The 25615-nt window shown below is 39.2% G+C and overlaps 1 protein-coding gene across 1 annotated transcript in view; it reads right to left on the bottom strand.

Annotated features, from left to right (window-relative positions):
- Positions 1-25615, bottom strand: part of ADAMTSL3 (ADAMTS like 3) — a 195170-nt gene that overhangs the window by 46245 nt on the left and 123310 nt on the right. Inside the window, exons 8-15 of the mRNA XM_075431302.1 lie at positions 23652-23726; positions 17264-17421; positions 16174-16285; positions 13320-13458; positions 11695-11745; positions 7307-7511; positions 6294-6441; positions 4754-4838 (exon numbers count right to left, since the gene is read on the bottom strand). Of these exons, the coding sequence (XP_075287417.1) occupies positions 4754-4838; positions 6294-6441; positions 7307-7511; positions 11695-11745; positions 13320-13458; positions 16174-16285; positions 17264-17421; positions 23652-23726 (973 nt within the window). The remainder of the gene's footprint in view (positions 1-4753; positions 4839-6293; positions 6442-7306; positions 7512-11694; positions 11746-13319; positions 13459-16173; positions 16286-17263; positions 17422-23651; positions 23727-25615) is intronic.

Genomic DNA, 25615 nt, shown 5'->3' with positions numbered 1-25615 from the left:
TTCCTGTCCTTCTGTGGAAAAAAAAAAAAAAAAGTCCATTAGTAGTTATGTACCTAACTGGAAAAATAAAACTGATGGACATTTATAGTTGAAAAGAGTGGGTTGGTGTTCTAACCACACCTAACAGTTCACAGTTTGAAAGCAAATAACTTTTTTTGGTAAAAGTATGACAGCAGCATACCAGAAATTAGTGCTAGTTTTGTATACTGTTAGTTGAGTGCATTTAAAACTTTCCAAAAGCAATGTATGATGCATTCTTTTGAAATCCTGTATAAATTAAAGGAAATTTTGAACCACAGCAGTCCTTTCATTCAGCAACAAATTGATTTATAAAGAAACTCAGAAAATTCTAAGCATTTTTTCTTTGACTTATAACAAGCCTATATTATAATTGGGGTTTTCCTGTTGAATCTTAGTGTCTGGTATTTTTCAGTGAAGTGCAAGATAAAAAAAACACCTACCCAAAATACTTTTTATTCTACCTTGGCAATTGCTAAACTAGTCACATGACTATTTAGCTATTAAAATCCTAAGTTATAGAACTTTTCAAAGGATGACTGTGTTAAAGTCCTGCTTTAAGTGCCTTCAACAGAAGCCAATGGAGACTGCTAATAATTAAGAATTAGAGGAAGTAACTGACTGGACAATGACAGAGCTCCAGAGGTTGGCATTTTATCTGAATTTTGAGTTCAGGCAGATGATTTTTTAATTTTTATTTTCTATTTAACATAAGCAGAACCAAAGCCTGTGCAGATCACTAAAGCAAACTCCATCAGCCTCATAAATGATACAATTTTAATTCAGTGGCATTTATAGCACACACACAGCAATGCTTTGGACACAATACTTCCCTGAAGCAAATTCACTCTGCATTTGACAGGCACATACTCAGAGTTATCTCAGGTCAGGGTTAAGAGGCATCAAAGCACTTGTATTATGATGCCTAGCAGATCATCAGGAATTTAAAATAGAATGGATCGGATGGTGGTAACTGAAAATTTTCTGAGATCTTTAACTAAGTTTGTAGATGAAACTCCTGATTAAAAAAAGGAAAAGAATGGAAAAATGCAAACCTGAGAAGCTACAACTTTTCACAATCAGCTTTTTTGTAGAGTCACTTTTCCCAGTGCAGTGTAGAAACCAAATGCTCCTATAACCATTTGCATGGGTATAAGTGATGCACGCACTATGGATGCAAAGGTGAGTATGTCCGTGCCACAGTGTTACCAGACTAACACTAATAGAAATGCACATTCACCTGGCACATTCTGAAAAAGCCAGTGTGGGACAGCCTGGGTAACGAAGCAGTGACCTAAAGTATTGATAATAAAACTGAGACAGAACAGCCCATCCCAACCAAATAAAATCTGAACTGAAAACTTCACTCAGCACAGCGTTCTCCAGCTTTCTAAAGACTTGGAAAACATGGTGTCTCTTAATATTTTTTTTATTTTCCTCATGCCTGCAGTTCTTGCTTTCAGTTAAGACAGGAAATGCCTGAAAAAAGGCTACTCTTGTGATATTTCCAGTCCAAACCTACTGCGCCAAGGGGCCTGGATAAAAGTTTGCAGAGCATCTAAAATGTTGGCTGCCTACTGGGGCAGAACTTCCATGACGCTGGCACCCTACCCCTCCCTGAAGCACCAGCCTTGCCCACTCTAAGCAGAGTTGCACTGCCAGGTTTTATCAACCTCGAGCGTGAAGTGTTGGACAAAAGCATCAGCCTGTTTTCAGAAAAGAAGCTATGAAAAGTGTGTAATTTTCTATCACCACGAAGGCACGATGGGGACATTTGTGTGGAAGTAACTCAAACACCATGAGCAGGAACCTTTACGAGAGACCCCACATTTCACATTCAGCAAGTAAAACTTCAGAAACCCAGTGATTACTTTTTAGCTCAGGCTGTTGAAAAAATATATTAGCTTTTGAAAGCATTTTAGTTTTGTCCTAAGCCATGACTGGGAAAGGCAGATGAGGTGTCTATTTCTTTAACTTCTGATTAAAAAAGATGCAAAAACGTTGCTGGAGCGTCTCTGTGAATCCCACTGTAACTAAGAAGGCTCAAGGGAAGAACGTTTAAAATAATGATTGGTATCAACTGTCATCACATTCCACAACTGAAAACTAAAAAGGTCAGACCTACATTTTTCTTGGCCTCACTTTAAGGGCAGTCATTTTTTATTTTGTTAATAATAAAAAAAAGAAGCTCTTGAACGTTCCCCCTCTATGTAAATTCAGGACACCAGCCGTGGCAGACCACAGCGGCAGAAATATTTATCTTCCACAAGCTACTTTTGGCATATCCATCATTTGCGAGTTTTAAAATGCAGCTGCATTTATTCTCTTATTCATTATCAACTAAAATATCACACGAAAGCACAGAAAGACAGTTGTAATAAAAGGATCAACGAAAAGCTGAGACTCCACATTGTGGTTTAAGTTTGGATAACAAGAGAATAAATAAAATTAAAAGTGATGGCATTTTACCAAGGAAATCATAAGCCTGCTGCTAGGCAGAGGTGGGCTATGAGTTATCGCTGTGTCATGTGTAAATTACAGAAAACAAAGTTAAACAGATCCAAACCAGAGGGAAATCTTGTTATAATTTACTCTGGGAGAAGTAACAACCTATTGTTACAGTTCCTTTTTAAATCCTAAACCCTGACCCAAAAATCTCACTGTAGCTGGAAAAGACAGGAGTAGTGGGAGCACGAGATTTAAAGCATCTAGTGAGCAACTGCTCTGGTTGCAAACCGATGTCCACATGACCAACAGGCAATCTGCAAAAAGGAATAAAGTCAGGGATCAGTTATTTCTCATTTCTCCTTACCTGCCAGCTGCCTTAGAAGAATAAAGTAAGAGCAGGTGGCAGCAGCAGACAGGCAAAAAGACACTAGTGGGGAATCTGGCTGCCACGTTAGAGCTGGGTGCCAGGAAAGCCCGGAGTACCCAGTCTAGGAAAGCACAGCACCTCAGTGAAGAGAAGGATGGCAAGGAAGAGCCGTCAGCAAGAAGCAGCTGGAGAAACCTTTCAGTCTTAGGTGAAGATGCTTCTGGAAAATGTGAAGCAAAGATTCTCAGGACAAGAGGAGGATCAGGAATGCAAGATGAAGAAAATCTATGTCTCCAGAATAAGTGAAGAAGAAAAAAAAAAAATCCAGGAAACTGCAAAACTGTACAGCTGTGACAGGACATGGCCTGAGAACTCAAACACATGGCTGCATTCACACCGTGAGGCAGCAGCGGAATACATCAGTCATGTCTAGGAAGGCATGAATAACTGCTTTCTTTGTGAGGACAAGGTACAACAGAACCCGTTACCAAGTTTCCGGCTCAGCTCTATTATATTCTAAATATACTCTGAACTAGCATGCTGTGTCCCTGCCAGTCCTTCCTCCTTGTTCTGTCAGGCTGCTGTTGAATCCTAAAAACCTAGAGACTGCACTAGCTCACGGTTCCCACAGCACTATTTTGTAATGCTAGAGGTCATTTTCTTTACAGCTTCATGGTGAATCGTCTTTAGAGGTGGCCTCATATACCTTCATTCTGATATACTGACATTCAACAGGCATATTTGATTGCATCACCCACTTCAACAATCATACTTTATTTTTATATCTTTGCTACTACCCTGCCTGAATTCAGGGCCACCAATTTGGAGAGTGAAATAACTGCTTACAGTAGGTTGACCCTTGACTTGAGAGGCCAGAGCATTGAAAAGTTTAAAGTACAGTCACCATAACTATGCAAACACCTGTTTGGCAAGAGGCTTCTGTGAGTCAGTGCAGGTGTAAAGATTTTATTACTCATGATCACACCTGTTGGTGCATGTGTGCCAAAAGTTACGAATGCTAGATGGAGGAGGAAAAATAAGAAGTTATAAGGCACACTTCGCTCTCAGAGCAATATAAATCCAAAGTAACTTCAGTAAGCTCATCTAAATTATTTTAAACTAACGTTACTACAAATGAGTACATAATTTGGCAAAACACAACAAAACACTGCTCACAATCTCTCGTGAAAACCCTATAGAAAGTTACTACTTTCTAGAAAGTTATACACTGTATACAGAACATGTTAGGTACATATATGCATGACACATATATAGGGGATGTAAGCAATTGTGTGGATGCCCTAACATATCAGAGACAGGAACAAGTATAGCTGCATTTTAGTTATGCTTTCATCCCAAGGACTTAAATGTTGTGAGGCTTACCCCCGTCAGCTTTTAAGGGGACTCAAAAAATCCAGATGTTATTTCACACATACGCACGTGTAAAATACCACAACTTATCCCCGTAGATTCAACTAAGCTCAGAGATCAGCAGGTTTTTCTCACTTTCTTTATGCATTGGTCTCACCCCCCAAGGAAATCCTGGCAACTCTACAAAGTACCTCTTAATTTTTAATACAACCACTACATTCTTGAGGTAACTGCAATGACTGGGATAAAACTGAATTTATTTAATTTACATCTGCTGAAATGCTTCCACACGCATTAACTAGGCTAAATTAAGATCCCTTTGCATTGATTGAATGATATAGAGACACTATAATAGAGTAGCTCTGTGTCATCCAGAACAGGAGCTGCAGAAGCAAAGCTATTTAGATGCAAAATTAGGAACAGCTCACAACACAACTCATCTCCCAAGGAGGGCCAACTGTCAAAGCAAACTGCATAGCAGCAGTCATTCCAGATGATCTGCACAATATGCCGGAAATGTTTCTTCACTGTAAAAGACAATGTACTTACGTTGGCTCTTCAGAGACTGTTCTGCTCTCTTCCACTTCATGTGCCTGTTTAAACCACGGTAATTTTGCTTCCACAGGACTTTTTTCTGGTAGAGAAAAAAAACAACATTCAGTAATTGCTCTAAAATCAAAGCAATATGTAGATGGTAGCATTATTCGCCTTAGCACTTCACACTTTACATTGCCTATAGATCTAATGCTTTTGAATAAAGATATACTAGGCAATAAAACACAATTTACTCGAAAATTTCTTCATTATGTTTGAGCTCCATTTCTGATACCCCTTTTTACTAAGAGGGTACCAGTAATCCCATTTCCATTCCTGTTTAATCTTTTACTTCCTTCCCACATCTTCCCCAAATGCAGACAGTTTCTAGTACATTGTAGCTTATATCTCAAGTTATGATGATAAACCATTACACTAAGTTTATAACCAAAAAAGAAGCCAGAGCGTAGCAAACATACATTGCTCTCCAGATAGACAGGCTTTATTAGAAAATTTTCACAGAAATTGGAGGGTTTTTTTCTGAGTTAGCCAGCTTTCCCAAAATTGGAAATTAATCTAAAAACACTAGCTTCTTGTATCTGTCTATACATCCTATACTTCTGTGATGCTTTTTCTTGGAGTACTGTAAGCCAGTTAAGGATCTGTGCCTCCAAACTTCATTAGAACCCCAGAAGAGGGTTCTTAGAATTTCAGTGCTAGATTCTACTTCATGGTTTAACCTTGAACAGTTTTCTGCTTGAAGAATTCTCTGGAGTTTAAAAACATCCGGAAGAGAAACATACGGTTGTCTACAGATAGCTTTCACTTTGTCTGTGTAAATCTTTATGAAGAGTTGTGAAGGTCTGAAATACAGACTTTCAAGTAAAAATTGAAAGAATGGGAGCAGCAGCCACTAAAACATTCTGGGCCCAGAAGGACAGACATGAGTGACAAGATATCCTAGCTTCCCCCGTCATCTTTGGTTTTTCTTTTCAGCTTCCCACCTACTGTTTTATGCCTTACCAACTCTTTTAGAGGATATTTGTCAATTTACATCATGGTTACAGTCCTTTTAAATATGCAGAGGAGATCTGGAGAATATCCATATCCATTTAAATATGGAGAAGAGGAGGAGACCAGTTTGCTTGTAACTTCACAAACTGATGAGGCCCACTGAGAATGCTGACACATTTAATGAGATGCAAACAAACAATATGCCAGGTGATACACACAGAGGATCATTCCCATTGCAGGTATTATTGAACAACTCCTCCTCTCCATGTCAAAGTTATTAATTCTGTTTTTTCCAATTTGACCATGCTGTACAGATTTAGTTAGCATGTTCACCTCATGACAGTCTGGCCACATTGTCAGCAAAAAATATCAGCAGGGCAGTTTTCCTAGAACCGGTAATTAAAATCCTGGTTTCTGCCAAGACTGAAATAAGTCCTAGTAAATTCCAGCTTCTGGCATTTCTGAAAAAGGTTACCAGGGGCTTTTAATTCTCTCAACAAAAATGTAAAACAATAACAGACCCAGACAAAATTCCAGTTACCTTTTGGCTTGTAACATGGTATTGGCACGATGCACTCTTCTTTTATGTGCAGTTTAAGCTGTGGGTTACAGCCACCGACATGCTGCCCGCGGTGGTCAATGCACAGCACCACACGGTAACGCAAGCCTCGCCCACAGGTCACTGTGCACTGCGGGAAAGAATGCAACCATCACACGCTGCTTCTATTTTATCACATTCACAAACACCACTAAAAAGCACATTAGAAGTACTGATGATGCGTTCACTAGAGTTTTTCCACAATCACTCGGGCATCTGAATTTGTCCCCGCATTGCTAGATGAACAAAGAAAAGGTTGATGCTGGAAAAAATGTCTAAGTTCTGGGAACGCAAGTGATTTCGCACTGTTCTGTAAAGTTTATCTGATTTGCAACAGCCTGAAACAGAGGTGGGTATGTGCTGAGAATACACTCTCTCGCAGTGGCCATTTTCAGTTACAGCTGGGTCAGACGTGCTGCAAGAACAGTTCCTCCACTCTAGGTCAGTGATGTCATTTGGACGAACTACGGAATTCTAGAAGTGTTGAGCTATCTGCCTGTATCAGATAACTACAGCCAAGATAAGTTGGCTTTATGTTTTTGTTACTATAATGAAAGGTAAGAATGCTGGAAAATCACCCTTGCAGACACATCAGCCCCTAGACAGACATGCCTTTAGCTATTATATGCAGTGAAATATTACATTTATCAAGAACTGAGACACAAATGACCTGATTGCAAAGGGGCCTGACCTCTGACTCTAATTTCTCCTCCGTGTAAAGCAGGAATTCAGCAGACATAAATAATTCTATATGCATTTTTCTCCACACAGACATGTTAACATTTTGATTATCAGGCTAAATTACTTACCGAAAGCTTCTCCTAGTAAATACTATGAATTATGCCTGCAGGGCTATATTTTTTTAATAGCCCTGTGCTCACAAATACATGGTAACACAAGACTAGAAGCTTTCATTAGAAAATAAGAATAAAAGTCCAAATTACTTTTTGACTTACTTGAGACCATTCCATTGCCACCCATTTAGGACAATCAAACAGATTGCAGGTTTGAATGACTTTGGGCTTAGGGGCATACATGCATTTCCATTCTTCCACTTGCAGTATCTCTCCATGAATGGTCTCCTCTACACACACAAAACTTCTCCTCTGAATACCACCTCCACAGGAGACTGAACATGCAGTCCAAGGGTTATGTTCCCACCTGGAAAAAGAACTCACATATATTAAAAACAAGGCCATTTTTTATTCTACTAACCTCTCTTAAAAGTGCAGAATACTGAATCTGACATTATTGTCATTAAAACCAACTGGCAGTTTGGTTGCTGGATTCTTACCACACACTGAATATAAATACATTGAATTACAGAGCTACCTTGCATTATTCCAGGCTTAAATTCCTGTGCAAAATGAAAACAAAGATAGAACTATAAACTTAAGTACATTTCCCAAAACAATTGAAAATCTTATTCTCTTACATGAGGTGAAGACTCTAAATATACTGATTTCAATTACTGGAAAGATTTTACTTGCAAATAGTCTAAATTATCTAAATAGAATATTTTTCACAGATAATTTACATGGTCATATATACTCTTATTACCATTGTCAGAGACCAAGAAGCATATGTATCGAGATTACATGAAGTCTAAAGACAAAGACTGATCTGTTTGTGCTGACTGAGGGTGTTACTACCCACAGTTGCTCATCACTGCCCACATCATGCAGACTACACTTAAAAAAATTTGCTCATGAAAGAATTTTTATGGGAACCAATACTTGCTTTGGGTAAACCCAGCCATTTCATTTCAAATTGTCTTCACCCATAAGGACTGTGAACAAATTAGATTGTGACAGGTACCATTTGGCTGGTTATCACGGCAGTTCTACAAGAGTTTTCCACCCTCATTAAAATGCCATTGAATGAGTTTGTATTCACACTTTCCAGCTTGCTCCAAGCAAAAGGCAGCTGCTCATCCATTTCAGCTGCTTCAGCTAACCTAGCTGATTTCTCTTGAAGCAGAGCAATGCGCTGATTAAGGAAAACTCACACAGCCCTGCCAACCAGCAGAGCTGTGGGGTAGTAACCTCCAACAGAGCGATGATAAACAACCTGTTGGGAGGGAATGTCTTCAAAATGGACATCTATCCCTGATCTTGGACCCAACTACAATAAAGATGGAAATTGCTGCACAGTCTGAAGTGAGAATTACATGAAGGTTTTTAGGTTACAAACTATTTCATTTATCTCTTGGTCTTAGCATGAATGTACATTTAAGCAACCACTTCTAAATAAAAACTAACTTCAATAATGTCCTCCTGCTGTCACGTTTAGAGACAACAAGCTTCTATCATACCATTTGTTTATAGGTTCCACTGACGACCCCACAATTTTCCTCTCACTGTTCACCTCCTATCTCTTGCTTTCTTCCCACCACCCACCCAAACCAAAGCTAAGCCCTGGGAAATGACTGAGTTCTGCAGCACATCTTACAGTTTATCAATGTCTTGCTAGTTTAAAATGTATCCCTTTTACAACTGCAGGGGCTCAGAAAGGATCATGAAAAAAATTATGTCCATTATGGACAATGGATTTAGCAAGCATTACAATACCCCACCAAAATCAATTCACCAAGAGTAACTTCGCTATCATAAATGAAGTCATAATCTCAGAGTAGATGAAGCAAAGGCCTATAAATCAAAGGTAAATTTAAGTAATTACTACCCACTTTCTGTGATACAGCAGGTAAATCCAGGACACTTCCTATTTTGTAGGCAATTCATTAAACTGCCTACAAAAACACATTAATCATGCTTAAGCTCAACAGAAGAATGAGAATGAAGCATACAGCGAGCCATGGAACATGAACCACAGAGTATATACTCAAAAGCATTCAGAATAAAGCTGTATGCGCAGATACTGATATACATATGTATAACAAGTACAAAATACATTTGAAGAGCAACAGTTACACTTTTCTTTGACTTAAATGAATGGCCCGCATTAACTCATTTTCTTTAAAAACATCAGGAACTAAAGAGCAATTAACTGTCCAATGAATTAGCAGCTCATGGATTTATGTATGTAAGGCTCACTGTGTTATATGTAATACTAGCCTTGCAAGCATTTATAGCATAAAGTTTTACAGTTGTTTTTCTTTATCTCATCAGTTTCGAACACACTCCAGATCCCATACTCCCATAAGTATTTTCAAGATGGAGTGAGGTCCATGGCTACTGGGGAAAAGGGGGGTCTTGGGCAAGCAGTCAAGGAGATACTTTCCAGAACCCACAGCTGTCAAGGGATCCTCGACAGTCCAACAAGTCTGAAATAAATGGAGGCATTCCAAAAGCTTTAAAAGAAAATTTTCATCCTGGGAAATTTTTCTATTTATTTCAAAAGAATTCTCCATCTGTAAAAATATTTCAGTGGGGCATTTACAACTCTAGCCACAGGAGAACTCTTTCAAGATCTTGCGGTGCGCACCGTGACTTTCCCACAACTTCCTCGTGTGAATGGGAAAGTAGTGGTAAGCACCACAGAACTGCAGAGCAGCCCTCCACATGGCCCTCATGTTATGAAGGAGGTGGGATGTATGACTGCTGGTCAACGTGAAGGAGGCTGCACAGCTTTGCTCAAGCATATCTACAGCACTTTGGCTATCTGCCTGCATGCAACAACAGTCTTTGGTTAGCATGGAAGAAATCGGTAAGGAAAGAAAAAGCAAAAAGAAAAGGCGAAGAAGGCCCAGAAGACCTGGCGCAGACCAATGCATTGCAGTTACCTGACAGGCAACAGCACAAAGAAAATACATCCTGCTACACTGAAGCAAGACTTGCATCTGCGCTGGACCAGATGTGCCTCATGACGCAGGTATACAAACTGGCTCTTTCAGCTGCTGTTTTCTTCCTGAGATTCCAGCAAGAAAAGGTGCTTTTAAACCTCCGTCGTGTTTCATTATGCACCCTCCCAGTGAAATACCGCCTGTTTCCTCGCTCTCCTTCCTGCTGGCATCAACTCTGAGCCCTGCTTGGCTGGCTGCTGTCTCACAGTTCTTACTCCTGAGCATCACCTAGGAGGACCATGATACCTTCTGACAGGACACACCAAGGTGTCGAAATGAGGTGGGCCTCTGTCTGTAGTTCTCAGTGTTTGAAATAAGAGAACCTGCCCGCAGCTTTATCGCAGACATAATCTATCTCACCACAGTGTCATGCAAACATGCTGAGCACAGTAAAGCACAGAAAGGGGGATTAAATTTCTCTTCCAACTGGTCTCCAAGCCCTGAGCAGTTCAGAAGATGAAATACTCATGTAAATAAACTGTGCTGAGTTCCAGAGGAGATCTGAAGTACAAAGGAATTGGCAGAAGAAATGGAAGGAGAGAGGCACAGAATATAATTATGGAACTTTACAGGATAAAGCTGTAGAGGAAAAAAAATCTCAATCTATGTATGAAAGCCAAAGTACATCACAGGACAGCAGATCCACAACAATCATAATTGCTACAGAAATAAACTATGACATTTATATCAGCTGCAATCAGTAGCTCCACTGAGCCATGCAAGTCTATGATTTCATTCTCATTACTTCATACCTTTACTTCTTTAGAAAAATACACATTATTCATTTCATGACATAATAAAGCAGAGGTTCAACTCAGATAAATGTGCATCTAACTCCATCAACTATAATTCTTTACATTAACAGTCAACATGGCTCAATGTTTGTTAGTCCTAGCATTCTTTACAAAACATCTAAACCTTCCAGTGAAGTTTTAAATTCTTATGAATTTAAATTCATAAGAATTCAGGTGGAAAAAAAAAAGTAAAAGGCAACAAACTGTGCTCTAATAATTGTAGGTAACAGACATGCAGACAACTCATTATCTTTAAAGTGACATGTCAGCCTTGAGGTCAATAAATAGAGTGTAGGTCTAAAGAAGAGCAGAAAAATGAGACCTCTCAAGTGAAAAAGAATTTCTAGAGTCATGTAACATAGTGACACCTTATCTATAAAAGAAGATACTCATTGCCTACATCTTCAAAAAAAAAAACTTTCAAGACAAGAACTCATACATGCATTTTAAAGGAGATGCTTTTCTCAGCATTGCAGCAGGAGAAGGCTTAGGGGCACAACTCTTTATTCTAAAGCCTTCTACACTGATATTTTCAATAACAGCATATTACACTCTCACTGTTAACCCAACCATCCGGAGCACACTGAAATAAATCACAAGCTTCAAAAATGTGTACAGGATTGTTATAAACTTGCTCCCCCTTACAGCAAAAAATCAGAAGACGTTCCATGATCCTAGTACTCAAATAGTATATTTGCAGTGAAAATTGTGTTAACATTGATACATATGCTATCCTGATTATACATACCGAGGAAGTGGCTGGAAGTGATCATAGGGCATGATTTCTTTAAATCCATCACTGTCAACAAAACAAATATTGCATCATTATTTCTCATACCCGAGACTATACATCAAGTACATATTTTCACATGATCATGCTTAAAGTATGCAATTCCCAACGCGAAAGAAGGGAATCCTACATTCATTACACATTATCCCTGTGGCAAACAATGACTTGTATAATCTTACCTCTTCTGCAAGAATAGAGCTCTATTCACCGTAGTTTCTCCACTTAGTACCATCAAAAAACAAATAAATTAAAAGAGCGAGCCTTCAACAGAGAAATTTGTTATCAGTGGTCTTTTAGGTCTGTGCTACATTGTTAACAAGAAAACATTTACATACTTCTATCTGTAACAAAGACCACTGAGGAACACGAGTGGCAGTGAAACAAATGCCTCACAGGAGTAATCCTACACAGGTCCTGAATGGTGCTTAGGACCCTTCTAGAGCTGTTTATTTGGACTGCACAGCATAGACCAGGCATAAAGAAGTATCGTGTTGTTTCCAGTAGTACTTCCCTTTTTCTGTCTGTATAAGCTAAACTTTCAAGGGAAAAGTTAATTACGCCCTTTCTTTCTCCAGTTTTCCCCATTCAGCTTTGCAACATTTGGTACCTATTGCTATTAAGCATTACTGAAGTCATACCTCTCCATATAGTGATTAACTCTCCAGGAAAAAAAATAATTTAAAGTCTGCACAACTATAACTGTTAGAGGTCACTATCAACAATTATGTTCAATGGGAATGAAAGGAAATGGACAGTTTAGCTATGGGAAATGAAATCCATTGAGAACGTTTCCTTTTCTTCTTGCATATAGCTTTAGCTCAGCCAGCTGGCATACTAATGTGAGGTTCTGGGACTTGATACTGTGATGTTATTTTAAGATTCTTTAGCACAGCCAGGAAACCTCACCAGACAATCCAAAAGTTAGTTTGAAATACTGTAATGCAATTCAGTACAATTTATGTATACTATAGCCTTTATAATTTGGCAGTAATTTTTCTGTGGTATTTGTACCACAAGTATAGTTTGAATGATTTTTATTTTTTTTTAAATTCTTTGTGTAAAAAAACAAACAAATCACCCAAACTTTAATAATGAAGTGTCACCTCCAAAGTACAAATGAAGAATGAAACTTTTATGCTGGGCAGATGAATATACCAAGTCAAACCTTGTGCAAAACTTGTATGCTGACTGAGAACTGGAGCTACTGTCTGTCTAATGAGAAATCCTGAATGGCAGCATCAATAAATCCAAAAGCAGACAAACAATCTGTCCTCCTCACACAACCTCACAAAATCCTTGTACTAATGCTGTACCACTCAGCAAACGACATGAAATAGAATCAGCCCTTGAACAGACTAATAGGTATTTACAGTATCTCTGTATAATGCTAAGTCTCCTATTCTACAACCCTGAAGAAGTGCTGCAAATCTATTGGCAGTGGTGCCAGACATCAGCCTTTGACACATGCAATAATCAACCAAGATAAAGTAGCCGTAAAGATGAAATCAACTGAAATTATGCAAATGCAATTGCTTGTTCCTTAATAACTGACTATAGCACACATTTAAATTTGTCATACAAACCTAGAAGGGCAGGGATCCATATTGCATTCTTTTAGCTTGGGCTTTGGTTTCTTATTTTCTGGATAGTAATGACAATAGTGGTCAGGAACAACACGCTTCAGACGAATATCCATGCATTCAGCTGAATTAAGCTGATAACCTAGTGCAGAAGCAAAGACAAATTTTGGTCATGGACATAAATTAAAGAAGCTTTATTCCCCCCTCCCTCCAAGTAATGCACTGCCCATTGAATTAATTTCTCGTGTTACTCTTCTTTGGTTTGTTTTTAAAATAAGGAAACACTGCACAGGAGTATGCAGGATCAGATCTTTGTTTAAGGCAATGCAGTGTAACAACTATGTTAACCTATCTTCACACTAAATGAGACCCTGGAATGTTATTCTAATAATATTCTAAGAGTAAAAGCATACGTATTTTTATGTGATGCAGGAATACACGTACTGGAGCAGCTCACCTATCACAGAGTCAACTCTACAAAGTCCTATGGTTCTACTACATGTTCCACAATTTATAAATGCCCTGCCCCCAGCAGGAGTTATCATGTAGGTTAGAAAGCTATATTACAGAGTCATGCATGCAAAAAAAAAACCCAAACTTAAAACAGAAAGCCATAGGAATTGAAGATGAGATCCAAAAACATTGTTAAGTTAAACCATAGAAAACCAAGAAATGGTTTCAAGAACATTCCTAGTTGAAGAGCCAACAAAAGAAAACTTGAAGTAACTACTTGGCAAAAAAAAAAAAATCTGTGTGGAGACTGATTACAAGAAGGGATCTGAGTTTTATAAACCAGTAAGTGGCTTTTTTGGCTAAGAAAAAAAAGACTCATTCAAAAGAGCTGACTTGGACTTAAACTGAGGAGAGAAGGAGGATGTTCTGGTATGTGCAAAGAAAAAAAGTTTGAAACCACAAGAATTAAACTCCAAATACAGTCAATAAAATAACAGCACAAGACCCAGTGTCTACTGAAAATGTTCAGTATCATATACAAATGGCTTCACTTGCGTGTCTCTTGGCTGATCCAAAGTGTCAGCATACATGTGATAACCATAAAGAACTACAAAGCAGCTCCAGTGCTTAAAGCATGTATGTTCCATACTTCTAAATACTGAGAGGACCCAGAAGATATGCCACTTGCAAACAAGATAAACACAATTTTTAAACATTCTTGCTCATCCAAGCTTGACTGTGTTTTTTGAGATGCCCGTCACACTCCCCCTTCCCACATGTCGAGATTACAAAATTCAATGTAGAGGAAGCATCCAAGCGAGGAATTGTGGTGTACTAACTCCAAGTCTCTGTTACGAGAAACTTCTTCTTTTACTGCCAGTAAAAGATACTAAACAAACAATCTGGATATTAAATCTGCTTTAAGATAACAGGTTAAAGTCCGGCAGCTGCAATACAAACTCCCTGTATGCCTCACTAACATACCATTATTAACGCTACTACTTTCATGGGTAAGCAGTAGCTTAGTTTCTGTGCTGGTTCAGTTACTGACCCCTCTCGTGATTGCTATCGAGAGTGTCAAGCACTGCTGATGAAGGTACCAGTTTCTTATTATAGACCTGCAGCTACAAAGTAGGGCAAGGAAAACACCGGCTAATTTCAAAGAGATTGACATGTAGCTACAATTTTCAAACCATAACACCAGTCTGAATACGGCTGGGTCTGAGCCAGTAACTTCAAAAGTAAATGTGCTCCTTCAGTTATCCAGTGTTTACATGTCCTCAAAACTAACTGTGATGCTTTACACTTCTTCCCTTGTCAGATAGGTTAGGGAAAAATTCATAAACACAGTGCAATGGAATCATCGGAGGATATGTATTGCCACTCACAGTTCCAGTAAGAATCACAACTGATGAGGCCAAGTATCTTATAAGATAGAGTAGTTTCCTGTGGGATCGCATATTGTACATATATATTGTCTGCATTTCAGATTAAAGTGAGGTGCAAGTGCCAAAATAGATGGTCCATAAAAAGATCCCCAGATTCTACTTGTGCTTTAAACATCTTTAACTCTTTTTACTCATGTCCCAAGTAACTATTTAAACCATATTTGTACTCTCCAAGAAAATCAATACACCAGTATCGCAAGGATCCCCATCTGTTTTTCAGGTGACCTGAGTAATGCTGGCTGAACTGGAATAGCGATCTACAGCATCAAAAACTCCTCCCACCATGAGGCCACGCTTTTTGCAGACCAGACATGACAAGCAGTGGGCTGGGCTGGATGAGCAGGAGCAGAGCCGAGTTGCACTTCATCTAACTACTGTACAAGCTGTAGTGTTTAAACCAGGAGTAGACTCTACAGCACACTACCTGCTGCTCTAACTGCCAACACGACTAAGTGCCTAGGATCAGACAGCCATAGGTATTGGTAGTAGCTGTTACTTAAATTCCACTTACTTTGCTTTGACTAATTTCTAAACTACATGTTCTAAAACTCTCCCTCTTATCTACAACTGTGGCCAGGAATACCTTCTTCCTTCATCTCTTGATTATCCTTATTTTAAAATCTCATTGTATTTCTTTGTTTATTTTCTAAAAATATCCTTTATAAATTGTTATTTTCCACTTTGAATGCCATATCTTTATTTCTTAATCAAAGTTCTTACTCAAATGATCTTTCCTTATGAAAGAACATGACTTCGATTAACATAAGACATAAAAAACCCTATGCTCATACTAACCTAACCGACCTACCTGCTACCCTATTACTTATTTTTCTGATGAACCACCAGTGTGCAAAGAAGCACAAACATTTAATCAATAAAAATGCACAATGCAGGTTGTAGATCAGCCACTGTTAATCTTTAGCAGTAAACACTCCTGAAGAATTGCCATTACTTACCTCCTCCACATGTCACTGTGCAGGGGAAGAACTCTGTCTGTCTCCATTGATGACTGATGGGTTGGTAGAAAAAGAACTGAACCACACTCTCTTTCAACCCAGAGTACCTGGTCTGAAGAAATTTCCATTACAATAAATGTTCATACTCCACTGTTCATGTCATTTCAAAATATAATTCATATATAATAGCAGTGCAGAGGGTAGTATGATAACAGGCTTAAAACCTCTAGAAAGTCTAGATTAATAATTAAGTTTCCAGTAGTCAAACACTTGCATGTTCCTTTGTTTTTCGAATTATTCCAGGTACTAATGTGACTGTTTGATGATCCTTGACTGGCAAAGATACTAACTGTATTCTTCTGCCTTATCTCTGTTAGCAAAATTTTTAAAAGTTGCTGGAGAGGGAAGTCTATAATTGATCTGAGCACACTGGTTCACATTCAGGCAAGTGTAACTGCACATGTGATACTGGAGGTGCAAAAGAACAACTACTGACTGTCTGTTTCCACAACATGACAGATAAAGCCAGGAGCTGTGACAACACTGAAACATCTGTCATTTCCAACAGAAAACCATGCTACTATCTTCCTTTGGCTTCATATATTGATATGCTTCTACATATAAATATCTGCATGTATTATGTAATCCATTGGTATGTGACCTGGGTAGAGTAGAAACTTAAAAGGATTAGAAACGGTCAGCAGCTGGATTAACAATGTCTAAGGGAGATGCTCGGACGCTGCTAGGAGCAACGCTCAGGTTCAGTAGGTGGCAGCCTTCAATTGGATTAACACCAACCCACTGCACAGCACCACACTGTTACTCTTTCAGTAATACTTATAACAAAAGTCCTGGCCATTTTTATCATTAAAGATCCTGTGGTACCTTACACTACAGGAAAGACATTAACCTTGTAACATTTTAAATTGTTTGGATATGCTCAGTATAAATTATCGCTGCATTTTTAATTATGATTACTTATTTGCTAGCTAAAAGATTTTGCTGTATTGCTGCAACACGATAGACAGCCATCTATTCTGTTGCACATACTTGCAAGTTCTTGGTAGATTTGTATGTACACACATCCCACCTTGATAATGAAATCTGCTCCAAGAGGTCCCTGGATCTTTATGATTTCCCTGTCTGTACTCTTCTGAAATTCAACAGTTGTATTTTCTATGACAAATGTTCCGGGACCATTGAAGCTGTGCTCTCCCTTGTCTCCTTGTAGTGTCTTCGACTCTATAACTAGAGAAGAAATGCGCAATTAGTAAACTTCAACAGGATATTTTTTTCTTTTCCAGCTAGTCAGAAAGTAATGTTTACAACTTTGCTTTGCAAGTAACAGCAGTGTATGTGGGTTAAAAAGCCACACAGAGTATCTGTGAGAATATTAGCTGCTTCAGATTATAGGCTGATACATAATTGCATGACATGTCAGCACAGGAACACCTGCCTGAACACACGATTCTCTCATACCAGAAGCACTTCTGAGACAGTTTTTCCTACAGCAAGTGCTCTATATAGTTATAAAGCAATAGATTCAGCAGAAGAAGCTGAAAGAAACTCACAAAACAGAGAGAATCAATACACAGAAAAATAACATCCTTCCATGCAACTCAAAAGCCTATTAATTTCAACAGTCAGTCTCCAGAGAAGCCTGAATGGTGTCAGACTCACCAAACCCCATGCAACGCTACATGCTACAGGCTTGGAGAAGACTGGCTAAAAGCTGCTGGGCGGCAAAAGGACCTTGGGGTGCTGGCTGACAGCCAGCTGAACATGAGCCAGCAGTGTGCCCAGGTGGCCAAGAAGGCCAATGGCATCCTGGCTTGTATCAGGAATGGTGTGGCCAGCAGGAGTAGGGAGGTGGTCGTGCCCCTGTACTCGGCACTGGTGAGGCCGCACCTCGAGTACTGTGTGCAGTTTCGGGCCCCTCACTACAAGAAGGACATTGAGGTGCTGGAGCGTGTCCAGAGAAGGGCAACGAGGCTGGTGAGGGGTCTGGAGAAGAAGTCTTATAAAGAGCAGCTGAGGGAACTGGGGTTGTTCAGTCTGGAGAAGAGGAGACTGAGGGGGGACCTTATTGCTCTCTACAATTACCTGAAAGGAGGTTATAGTGAGGCAGGTGTTGGTCTCTTCTCCCAGGTAACTAGCGATAGGACGAGAGCCAATGGCCTGAAGTTGCGCCAGGGGAGGTTTAGATTAGATATTAGGAAAAATTTCTTGACTAAGAGAGTGGTCAGACATTGGAATAAGCTTCCCAGGGCAGTGGTGGAGTCACCATCCCTGTAGGTGTTAAAAAAACATGTAGATGTGGCACTTGGGGATATGGTTTAGTAGGCACGGTGGTGTTGGGTGGATGGTTGAACCTGATGATCTTAGAGGTCTTTTCCAACCTATGATTCTATGAAACACTCACCTGAATACCTGTATCACTCTACCTATTCCCAGGGATCGTTAACTCAACCTCGAATATTTCCCTTGTGAGCAAAAAGTCCAACCAGGAGGTGGGCAACTGCTGCACTGCCAGAGGGATGTCCCTCTCTCAGAACATGTGGTGATGAAAACCTTGTTTGAGCTGTTCTGCACTCCTTCGAAACAGATTCAACTAACTGCCCACAACCTCCAGAAGACAGATGAAGCATTTCAGGATTGAGTCACTTCCAGCAAACTGACTGAACCATCAGTGGACAAAGCTAAAGGAAGATACTCATAATGAACGTAGAATTTGGGGCTCTGCATAATACAGCATTCAGGCAGAGAAAGATGCATGACTTGAAATATGTTGATCTGGTTACAATCCATCAGGGCACTGCATGAGAAAGGCATGAATCTCAGATGAGCTCAAGGCTAGCTAAAAGGAACCTTTTGATGAGCTATAAATACCCTCTTTCTCACAGAATCACAGAATGGTAAGGGTTGGAAGGGACCTCTGTGGGTCATCTAGTCCAACCCTCCTGCTGAAGCAGGGTCACCTACAGTAGGTTGTAGAGGACCTTGTCCAGGTGGGTCTTGAATATCTCCAGAGAAGGAGACTCCACAACCTCCCTGGGCAGCCTGTTCCAGTGCTCCGTCCCTTGCCTTTTTTTGTACTTTAAATAAAGTTACCTAATTCAGGCTGCATAATTTTGGTTAAGAGCATCTGTTTTTACCTGCACTGACATATTCTGAATGCTGCAGTCCATCATTACTGTTTTCTTCCTTAAAACTTTTTAAAATACAAATACATTCTGGAGCAACCCCAACAAAGAGAGTGAAGAAATTCCAGAAGAAATTAACTTCCTTGTAAAGGTACAAACATTATCCCAAATTTCTAAGCATTAGGTCCCACTATGCTCATAGGTATAACAAAGGTCACATACATGGCTGGAAGGCAGTCTAAGGAAGGATATGCTTCTAGGAAATGACTTCACGTTGATCATAGGGTAAGAATCTAGTGGTGAATCAAATGGACTTTGTCAAAGAGAAAAAACAAATCTCTGGGAATCAAAGTGCTCCACTGTCCACCGCATTTCCCTTAGGAATGAGTACGTATAATCAACTCACAGAAAAAGCAACAAGTATTTAGATGATTACAACATATTTTTGTTTGTCACTTTCATGGAAGTTTTCTTTCCGAATCGCATTACAAAACAACCTTTTAAATATCCGGAACTCAGCATTCTTGGATTAAGCGTCTGCAAGCCTTGACCACAAACTTACACTGCTTAACAGTAAGTATTAATGCCTCGTGCCTGTTATTCTGTCATTTTGTTGAATAAGAGTCAAATCAGCAAATCTCAAGTCAGCAGGGTCCCGAGAAGTACAGGACTCCTTTGAAACTAGCTTTTAAGATTGCAAAGCAAGATATATATAGCTGTTGCAAAAAGATGATAAAAATGCTAATTTGGTGACCTGAGCTGCATTACTTTACAGTCTCCATGCTAATTTTCATAATAAAAAATAACATTTTTCTAAGCACAAACCAAGAATATTGTTCAGCAATCAAGAACATGGTAACTCACTGAGATCTGATGTACATTTATGTTAGAGCTACGCTAGATTTGAATCCAAAGCATGTGTTTATTAGCAAGGTCCAGCTATAGAGGGGTGGCGTGTATCTCTGGAGGTCATGTCAGCAAAGCTTAGAACAGCTGCTCAGATCTTCCCAGAAGTGTGTCACACAGGGAGATGAAGAGCTATTCCACAGCACAACAGATAAACTCTGATGCAATATATTCCTGCTCATTAGTATCCGTGCCTGTCATCACAGGGCTCTAAAACAGAGTGAAACCCAGCATCTAATATATGGAACACGTAAGTAATATAATAATTCTTATTACAGAGTAGTTCCCAAAAAAATGCTTTATTGACTTCAGAGCAGCAACTAGCAAAAAAGGTTTCACCACCTGGCTTATAGGCAAGGTTTAGAATAGCATTCACTAAATGTTCATCCATTTTCAGGGTCCTGTAATCCTGGAGAGGTGGGAAGTTTGACTTCAGGAGTAAGCTTCCCCATCCTAAGTTAGGAAAACGTTTCCTTGAGGGGTCTTCAGGACTCCAGATGTGCAGAGTCATAAGGACAGGGAATTCTCTTGGGTGCTCACCTGTTTCTGGGCCTAACGAGATAATCACCGGTGCCAGAGACCTATAGCTGTCTGTCTTTGTGTTCTTTCCCTTGCCTTGATAAAAAGAATGTTTTCCACATGGAAATGCCTTGCCCAGCTGTGGCTGGAAGACCCACCGCAAAAACCTGTTTAGTGGCAAGCAGAAGGAGGGCAGCTTGGCATGGGGAACCCACTGCCAATACCTCACTATGTGGAGAGATGCTTGGAAGAATTCCCAGGGAAATAGCTCCTGCTCCCAGAGCAAGAAAGAGCAAATGATGTCACTACGCAAAAGCTCTTTTGCAGTTAGCACAGTATGGGAGCCCAAAAGAAAACAGGTGTTCTTTTCAAAATGCAAGCAACATTGTCTTCCTCTTAGCATCTGTCAGAAGCCAAAGCAGTGCACAGACGTACGGCTGAATGCTGCTGCGCAGTGCACATCACCACACACCAAAGAGAAACAGACAAAAAGAGAAAAAAGAGCTTCAGTTCCTTGTAGCAAGGTTTAACCTCCCTAAGTTCATGAACTCAGTTATCTAGCATTAGCCACTTGTAAAAATATTAGCTTCTGGTTTTCCCGTTTCTTCTGCTGTAGGATTAATTTCAGGGAACTTTCAGTCTTTCTTTTGATTCTAATGCTTTTAAAACAACTGCTAGAAAAGCCGTAATATAGTCCAAATCAAAAACAAAACCAACACAATGAAACATTTCATTCATAACCATTTTTGTACCAATTATTTGGGGTTTTTCCACTAAATCATTCACAAAACCCAAGCAGACAGAAGTACAAGAGAGACATATTCGTAAAAAACCCAAAGTAACACCTTTGCTCTCTGATGAATCTGTTGCCTGTCTTAAAGTGTCCATATACACAAACAAAATACCTATTCCTACCAGCTACACAGAAGTGTAGACTTTCCTAAAACACTAAGTTGCTGATTGTAAAACAACATTCAGAGCATTTATTTGTTTCCAATCTGTTCTGCGCTGCATTTCCAACCACATTTCCATTTTTGATTAATCCAGCAGCTGTGTTTCCCTAGAACAAGAGCAGATCATAAAGCCCAGGATGAAGCACAAAAGAACAGAAGATAAAGGGAAAAGTGCCGGATGCTCCATAGTGCTCTTCGAGTGTTTGCTATTGCTGCTGACTTTACTTAAAGAGCAAATCTATACTAGCAACAGGAGAGAGTATAAAATTCAACAATAAGCAGTCCCTGCTCCACCTGTCAAATTCAACTCCCTATAAGCCAGGAAGAACGTCTCTGACAAATGAAGCCTGTAATTATAAGTGATTACTTTTTAAATTCTACCTTTAACTATACCAGCACACCTACACAGAAACAATGAAGTTGCAGCCCAAAGATTACTTAGTGTTTTCTGTTAAGTGACAAACACCCACAAACATACATACAGTCAGAAAGGCACACAAGCAAATTGTCCCAAAGCACATCCCCTAGAACTTCAGTTCTTGAAGATGTGGCTGTGAAGCCAGAAGCAATTCCCACCTCCTTCCTTACAACAGCTCTCACTTATTTTTCACCTCTGTCATTTTAATTTTAGGTAACAAATGTCTAAATCTGCACAGATGTGTTGGGGGAGGTGGTTAAAGGAACATCTCACAGTTCTCGTCCAGTTAGAGAACTAGCTAACAAATGCAACGCCAAGCCACAGCTTCTTTATGGAACCACCCTGGGTAGGAAGCCAGGAGCACTCTGTACTTAGTTACCGAGTTGCTGCTGCATTCCTCAGGAGCTTTCCAGAAATCCCCCAGGAGCCACTGAATCTAATACTTTTTCCTCATATGAAGCTGAAACAACAACTTCCTTCTGCAGAACTACTTAAGAAAGGCCAAGAGTCCTGACCTGAACTGCTCAGGATCACCCCTTCATACATCCTTTGCAACAGTTTTAGGTGAACAGCTTTTATTTCAAGATAAGCTTTGTTCAGCTTTGTACACTGTTGATATCAGTGTTATATCTACAAGTTATCGTCACTCTGGAGCTGCTCTAAAGTGGAAGTCTTACTCCGTTTTTTCTTTGAAAGAAAATGACAGGATATTCTTAAAAGCAAACAAATAGATGAGCAATTTTCAAATAAAATGCATTTCTGTCTTCTATTTACATATCTCAGAGCAGTCAAAGTTTCTATGACTCAGACTAAGTTTTCCACTCTTACTAATAGAAAACTGGTCAAAATGTTAAGTGAAAGGTTTATTTCATTGCTTGTTATGGCAACTCCACTTATCATTGAAATGATTAGTTCTTTATATAAAGTAGGCTTGTGGGTAAAGAAATTACCATTGCTACTACCATCAGCCTTATAGAAAATAATAAGAAGCAATATATAGGAAGTGTGACAGAATAGCAAACTGTTTCATGTAGATGGCATGTAATGACCAAAAGCATTACCAAGAAACAGGACCTGTGCAGATTGTTTTATGGATTTTGTTCACCTTACCTCATTTTTACGTAGATTACTTTTCCTTGAACAGTGCTCACTGACCAAATGTGACTTCAGCTGGACTATTTACACTATCTCAGACTCTTCAACAGAAACCTGGTGCTGGGTTATATGAGTGCTCTTGATCCTTTGAAAGTAACCTTGATGTAACTGCATGTAGTTTAGGAGTGTACCGTACCTTAGATGTCTTAGATAAGAATTACTTGGTTTAAATAAATTTAGAAACCACCAGTATGTATACTATTTCTTTTTACTAACCAGACTTCCAGTATTCTGTAGGACTATCTCCAGGCTGGATATTAAAGATGGGAAAAGGAATCAAGGTCATGATCTTACCCATATTCCCAAAGTTGGGATGAGTTAAGATACAAGGTTCTGTTTTTATCTTCTGCCTGTGAATAAATACATAAAACAGCTCAGTCATACCGAGGTGTGCTGGTCCTTTTAGGGTAATTCTCACACTGCGACTCCCATGTGGTACAGCAATCACGGTTTCTTCCCCTGAGAAAATTAAAGAACTGTTTTAGAAGTTACCTTGCATCAGGGAATTTGCACATCACATAACTAGACTGAAAACTGTCAAATGTGTCTAAGAAAATATTTAAGAGGTTTCACAATTTTTCTATTAAAAATACTCATGATATTTTATTAAGTCCAGTATACTGAGTCTGTTTGCTACGCTTTGCAACTATTAAGACCTATGAATGGACTTGTAAATCTTTCTTGCTATTGGAAAATTATTTGCTATTAACAAAAACAACTGAAATGTCAGTAGTGTATTGGAACACACTTACACTCTGTTGTCCTAGTTTTATTTCCTAATCACCAAATTGACATAAGGAATCTGCTAAGTAGTACTTCCCCCTTACAAAAATCTGCAGCTGTTCAGTCTCATTTTGCCCACACCTCATTTCCTGCTGCAGGTCACAACTTTAATAAGTGGCAGGACTTACAGGAAATAAATCATCTACTTTACACTAACCCTTAACCAATTACAGACCAGTTAAGAGCAAATATACATTAGCTATAACGTATATGTTATAAAAGAGCGTCTACATCTAACTTACCATATAAGATCATTCCTTCCAGTAAGAGCCTCAATTTAAAATTAACTATAAACCAAACCAGCCCTGAATAGGACATGTCAATACAAAACAGCTTTTGGCTGCCTGAATGGCCTCTTCATATATAAACGTACAACACACTTACTTCAGTGTATTTTACAAAGGCAAACAGTTTTTAATTTCCATTTCAAATGTAGGAAATCTGTGATTTGCCCAAGCAAACTGAGTTAACAGTCAAACCAATAGACCAGAGTTTTTCATGCCAACAAGAGCAGTGCTCTCAGAAAAGTGTGTGCACAGTGCATGACAGGGATATCCACAAAAGGATGAGAGAAGTGTCCAAGCAATAAAGCACCAGCATGCTGTCTCCCACTTCCATCACGGCCCAACTGCAAATCTTCTTTGAGGCAGGACCTGCAAACACGGGCCCATTGCCGGTACACCCCGCAGCGGGTGCTCTGTTCGGTGATGGCTTTAGCATGTATCTAGGGGCTGGTGTTGAGGAAGTTCATTTTTGCAAATTCAAAAACTAATGTGAATTGAAGGTTAGTGATACATTGGCTCCAGAATTTCTGACATGATATTCAGAGGAAGAATATCTGAGTTTAGCTTTAACTAAAAAATAGTTGAAGAATGTGTCTTTCCACTTTAAACCAGACCCTTTTATAGTAGATGCTAAATTATCAGCTTCTGGTTTACATCTCCTTAGCATAAGTATGAAATCCTGCCAAATGTTCAGGATACTTCAAACAAATGCTACAATTATTTTTTCTGAAATAAACACCTTCTTATGTTACAGTTTTTATATCGCCAATTTCTAGGAAGGTCATTTAAATATAACAATTTTTTTTGGATGTAATAAAATATGATCTTTATTAATTTCATACTTGGGTATTCCACCAGAGCGCAAAATACTACAGTAAGAACAATAATACAGTTAAGGAGCCCTGGAAAAAACATTAACTACTGAACCACTTAATATCTTTTTGCATCTTGGTTTTTCATCAGGCAAATTGCTAAAGATAGCCAGAAGGTAGTGGATGTGTGTATCTTTAAAGTAAGGAAATAACTACTGAATTCATATGTGCTCTACAGTATTTGAGAGAAAGCAGGTTTGAGGGGCCCATCTGTCCCTACTTGGTCAGGAATTGTATCCCATCTTGACAACCAATCAGCAGTTACAGCACAAAGCCTCAAATAAGAGTCTGATTACGACTAGTTCTGAATACATGCAACTGTTGTTTTGAAGTGGAACCAAGGGCACTCTGCGCTGAACAGACGAGGCCCAGATTTGCAGATGTGCAGAGATGTGTATAACTGCTCCTC

Source organism: Opisthocomus hoazin, chromosome 10, assembly GCF_030867145.1.
Source record: "Opisthocomus hoazin isolate bOpiHoa1 chromosome 10, bOpiHoa1.hap1, whole genome shotgun sequence".
Lineage (NCBI taxonomy): Eukaryota > Metazoa > Chordata > Aves > Opisthocomiformes > Opisthocomidae > Opisthocomus > Opisthocomus hoazin.
This window is presented reverse-complemented; position numbering and strand designations above follow the sequence as displayed.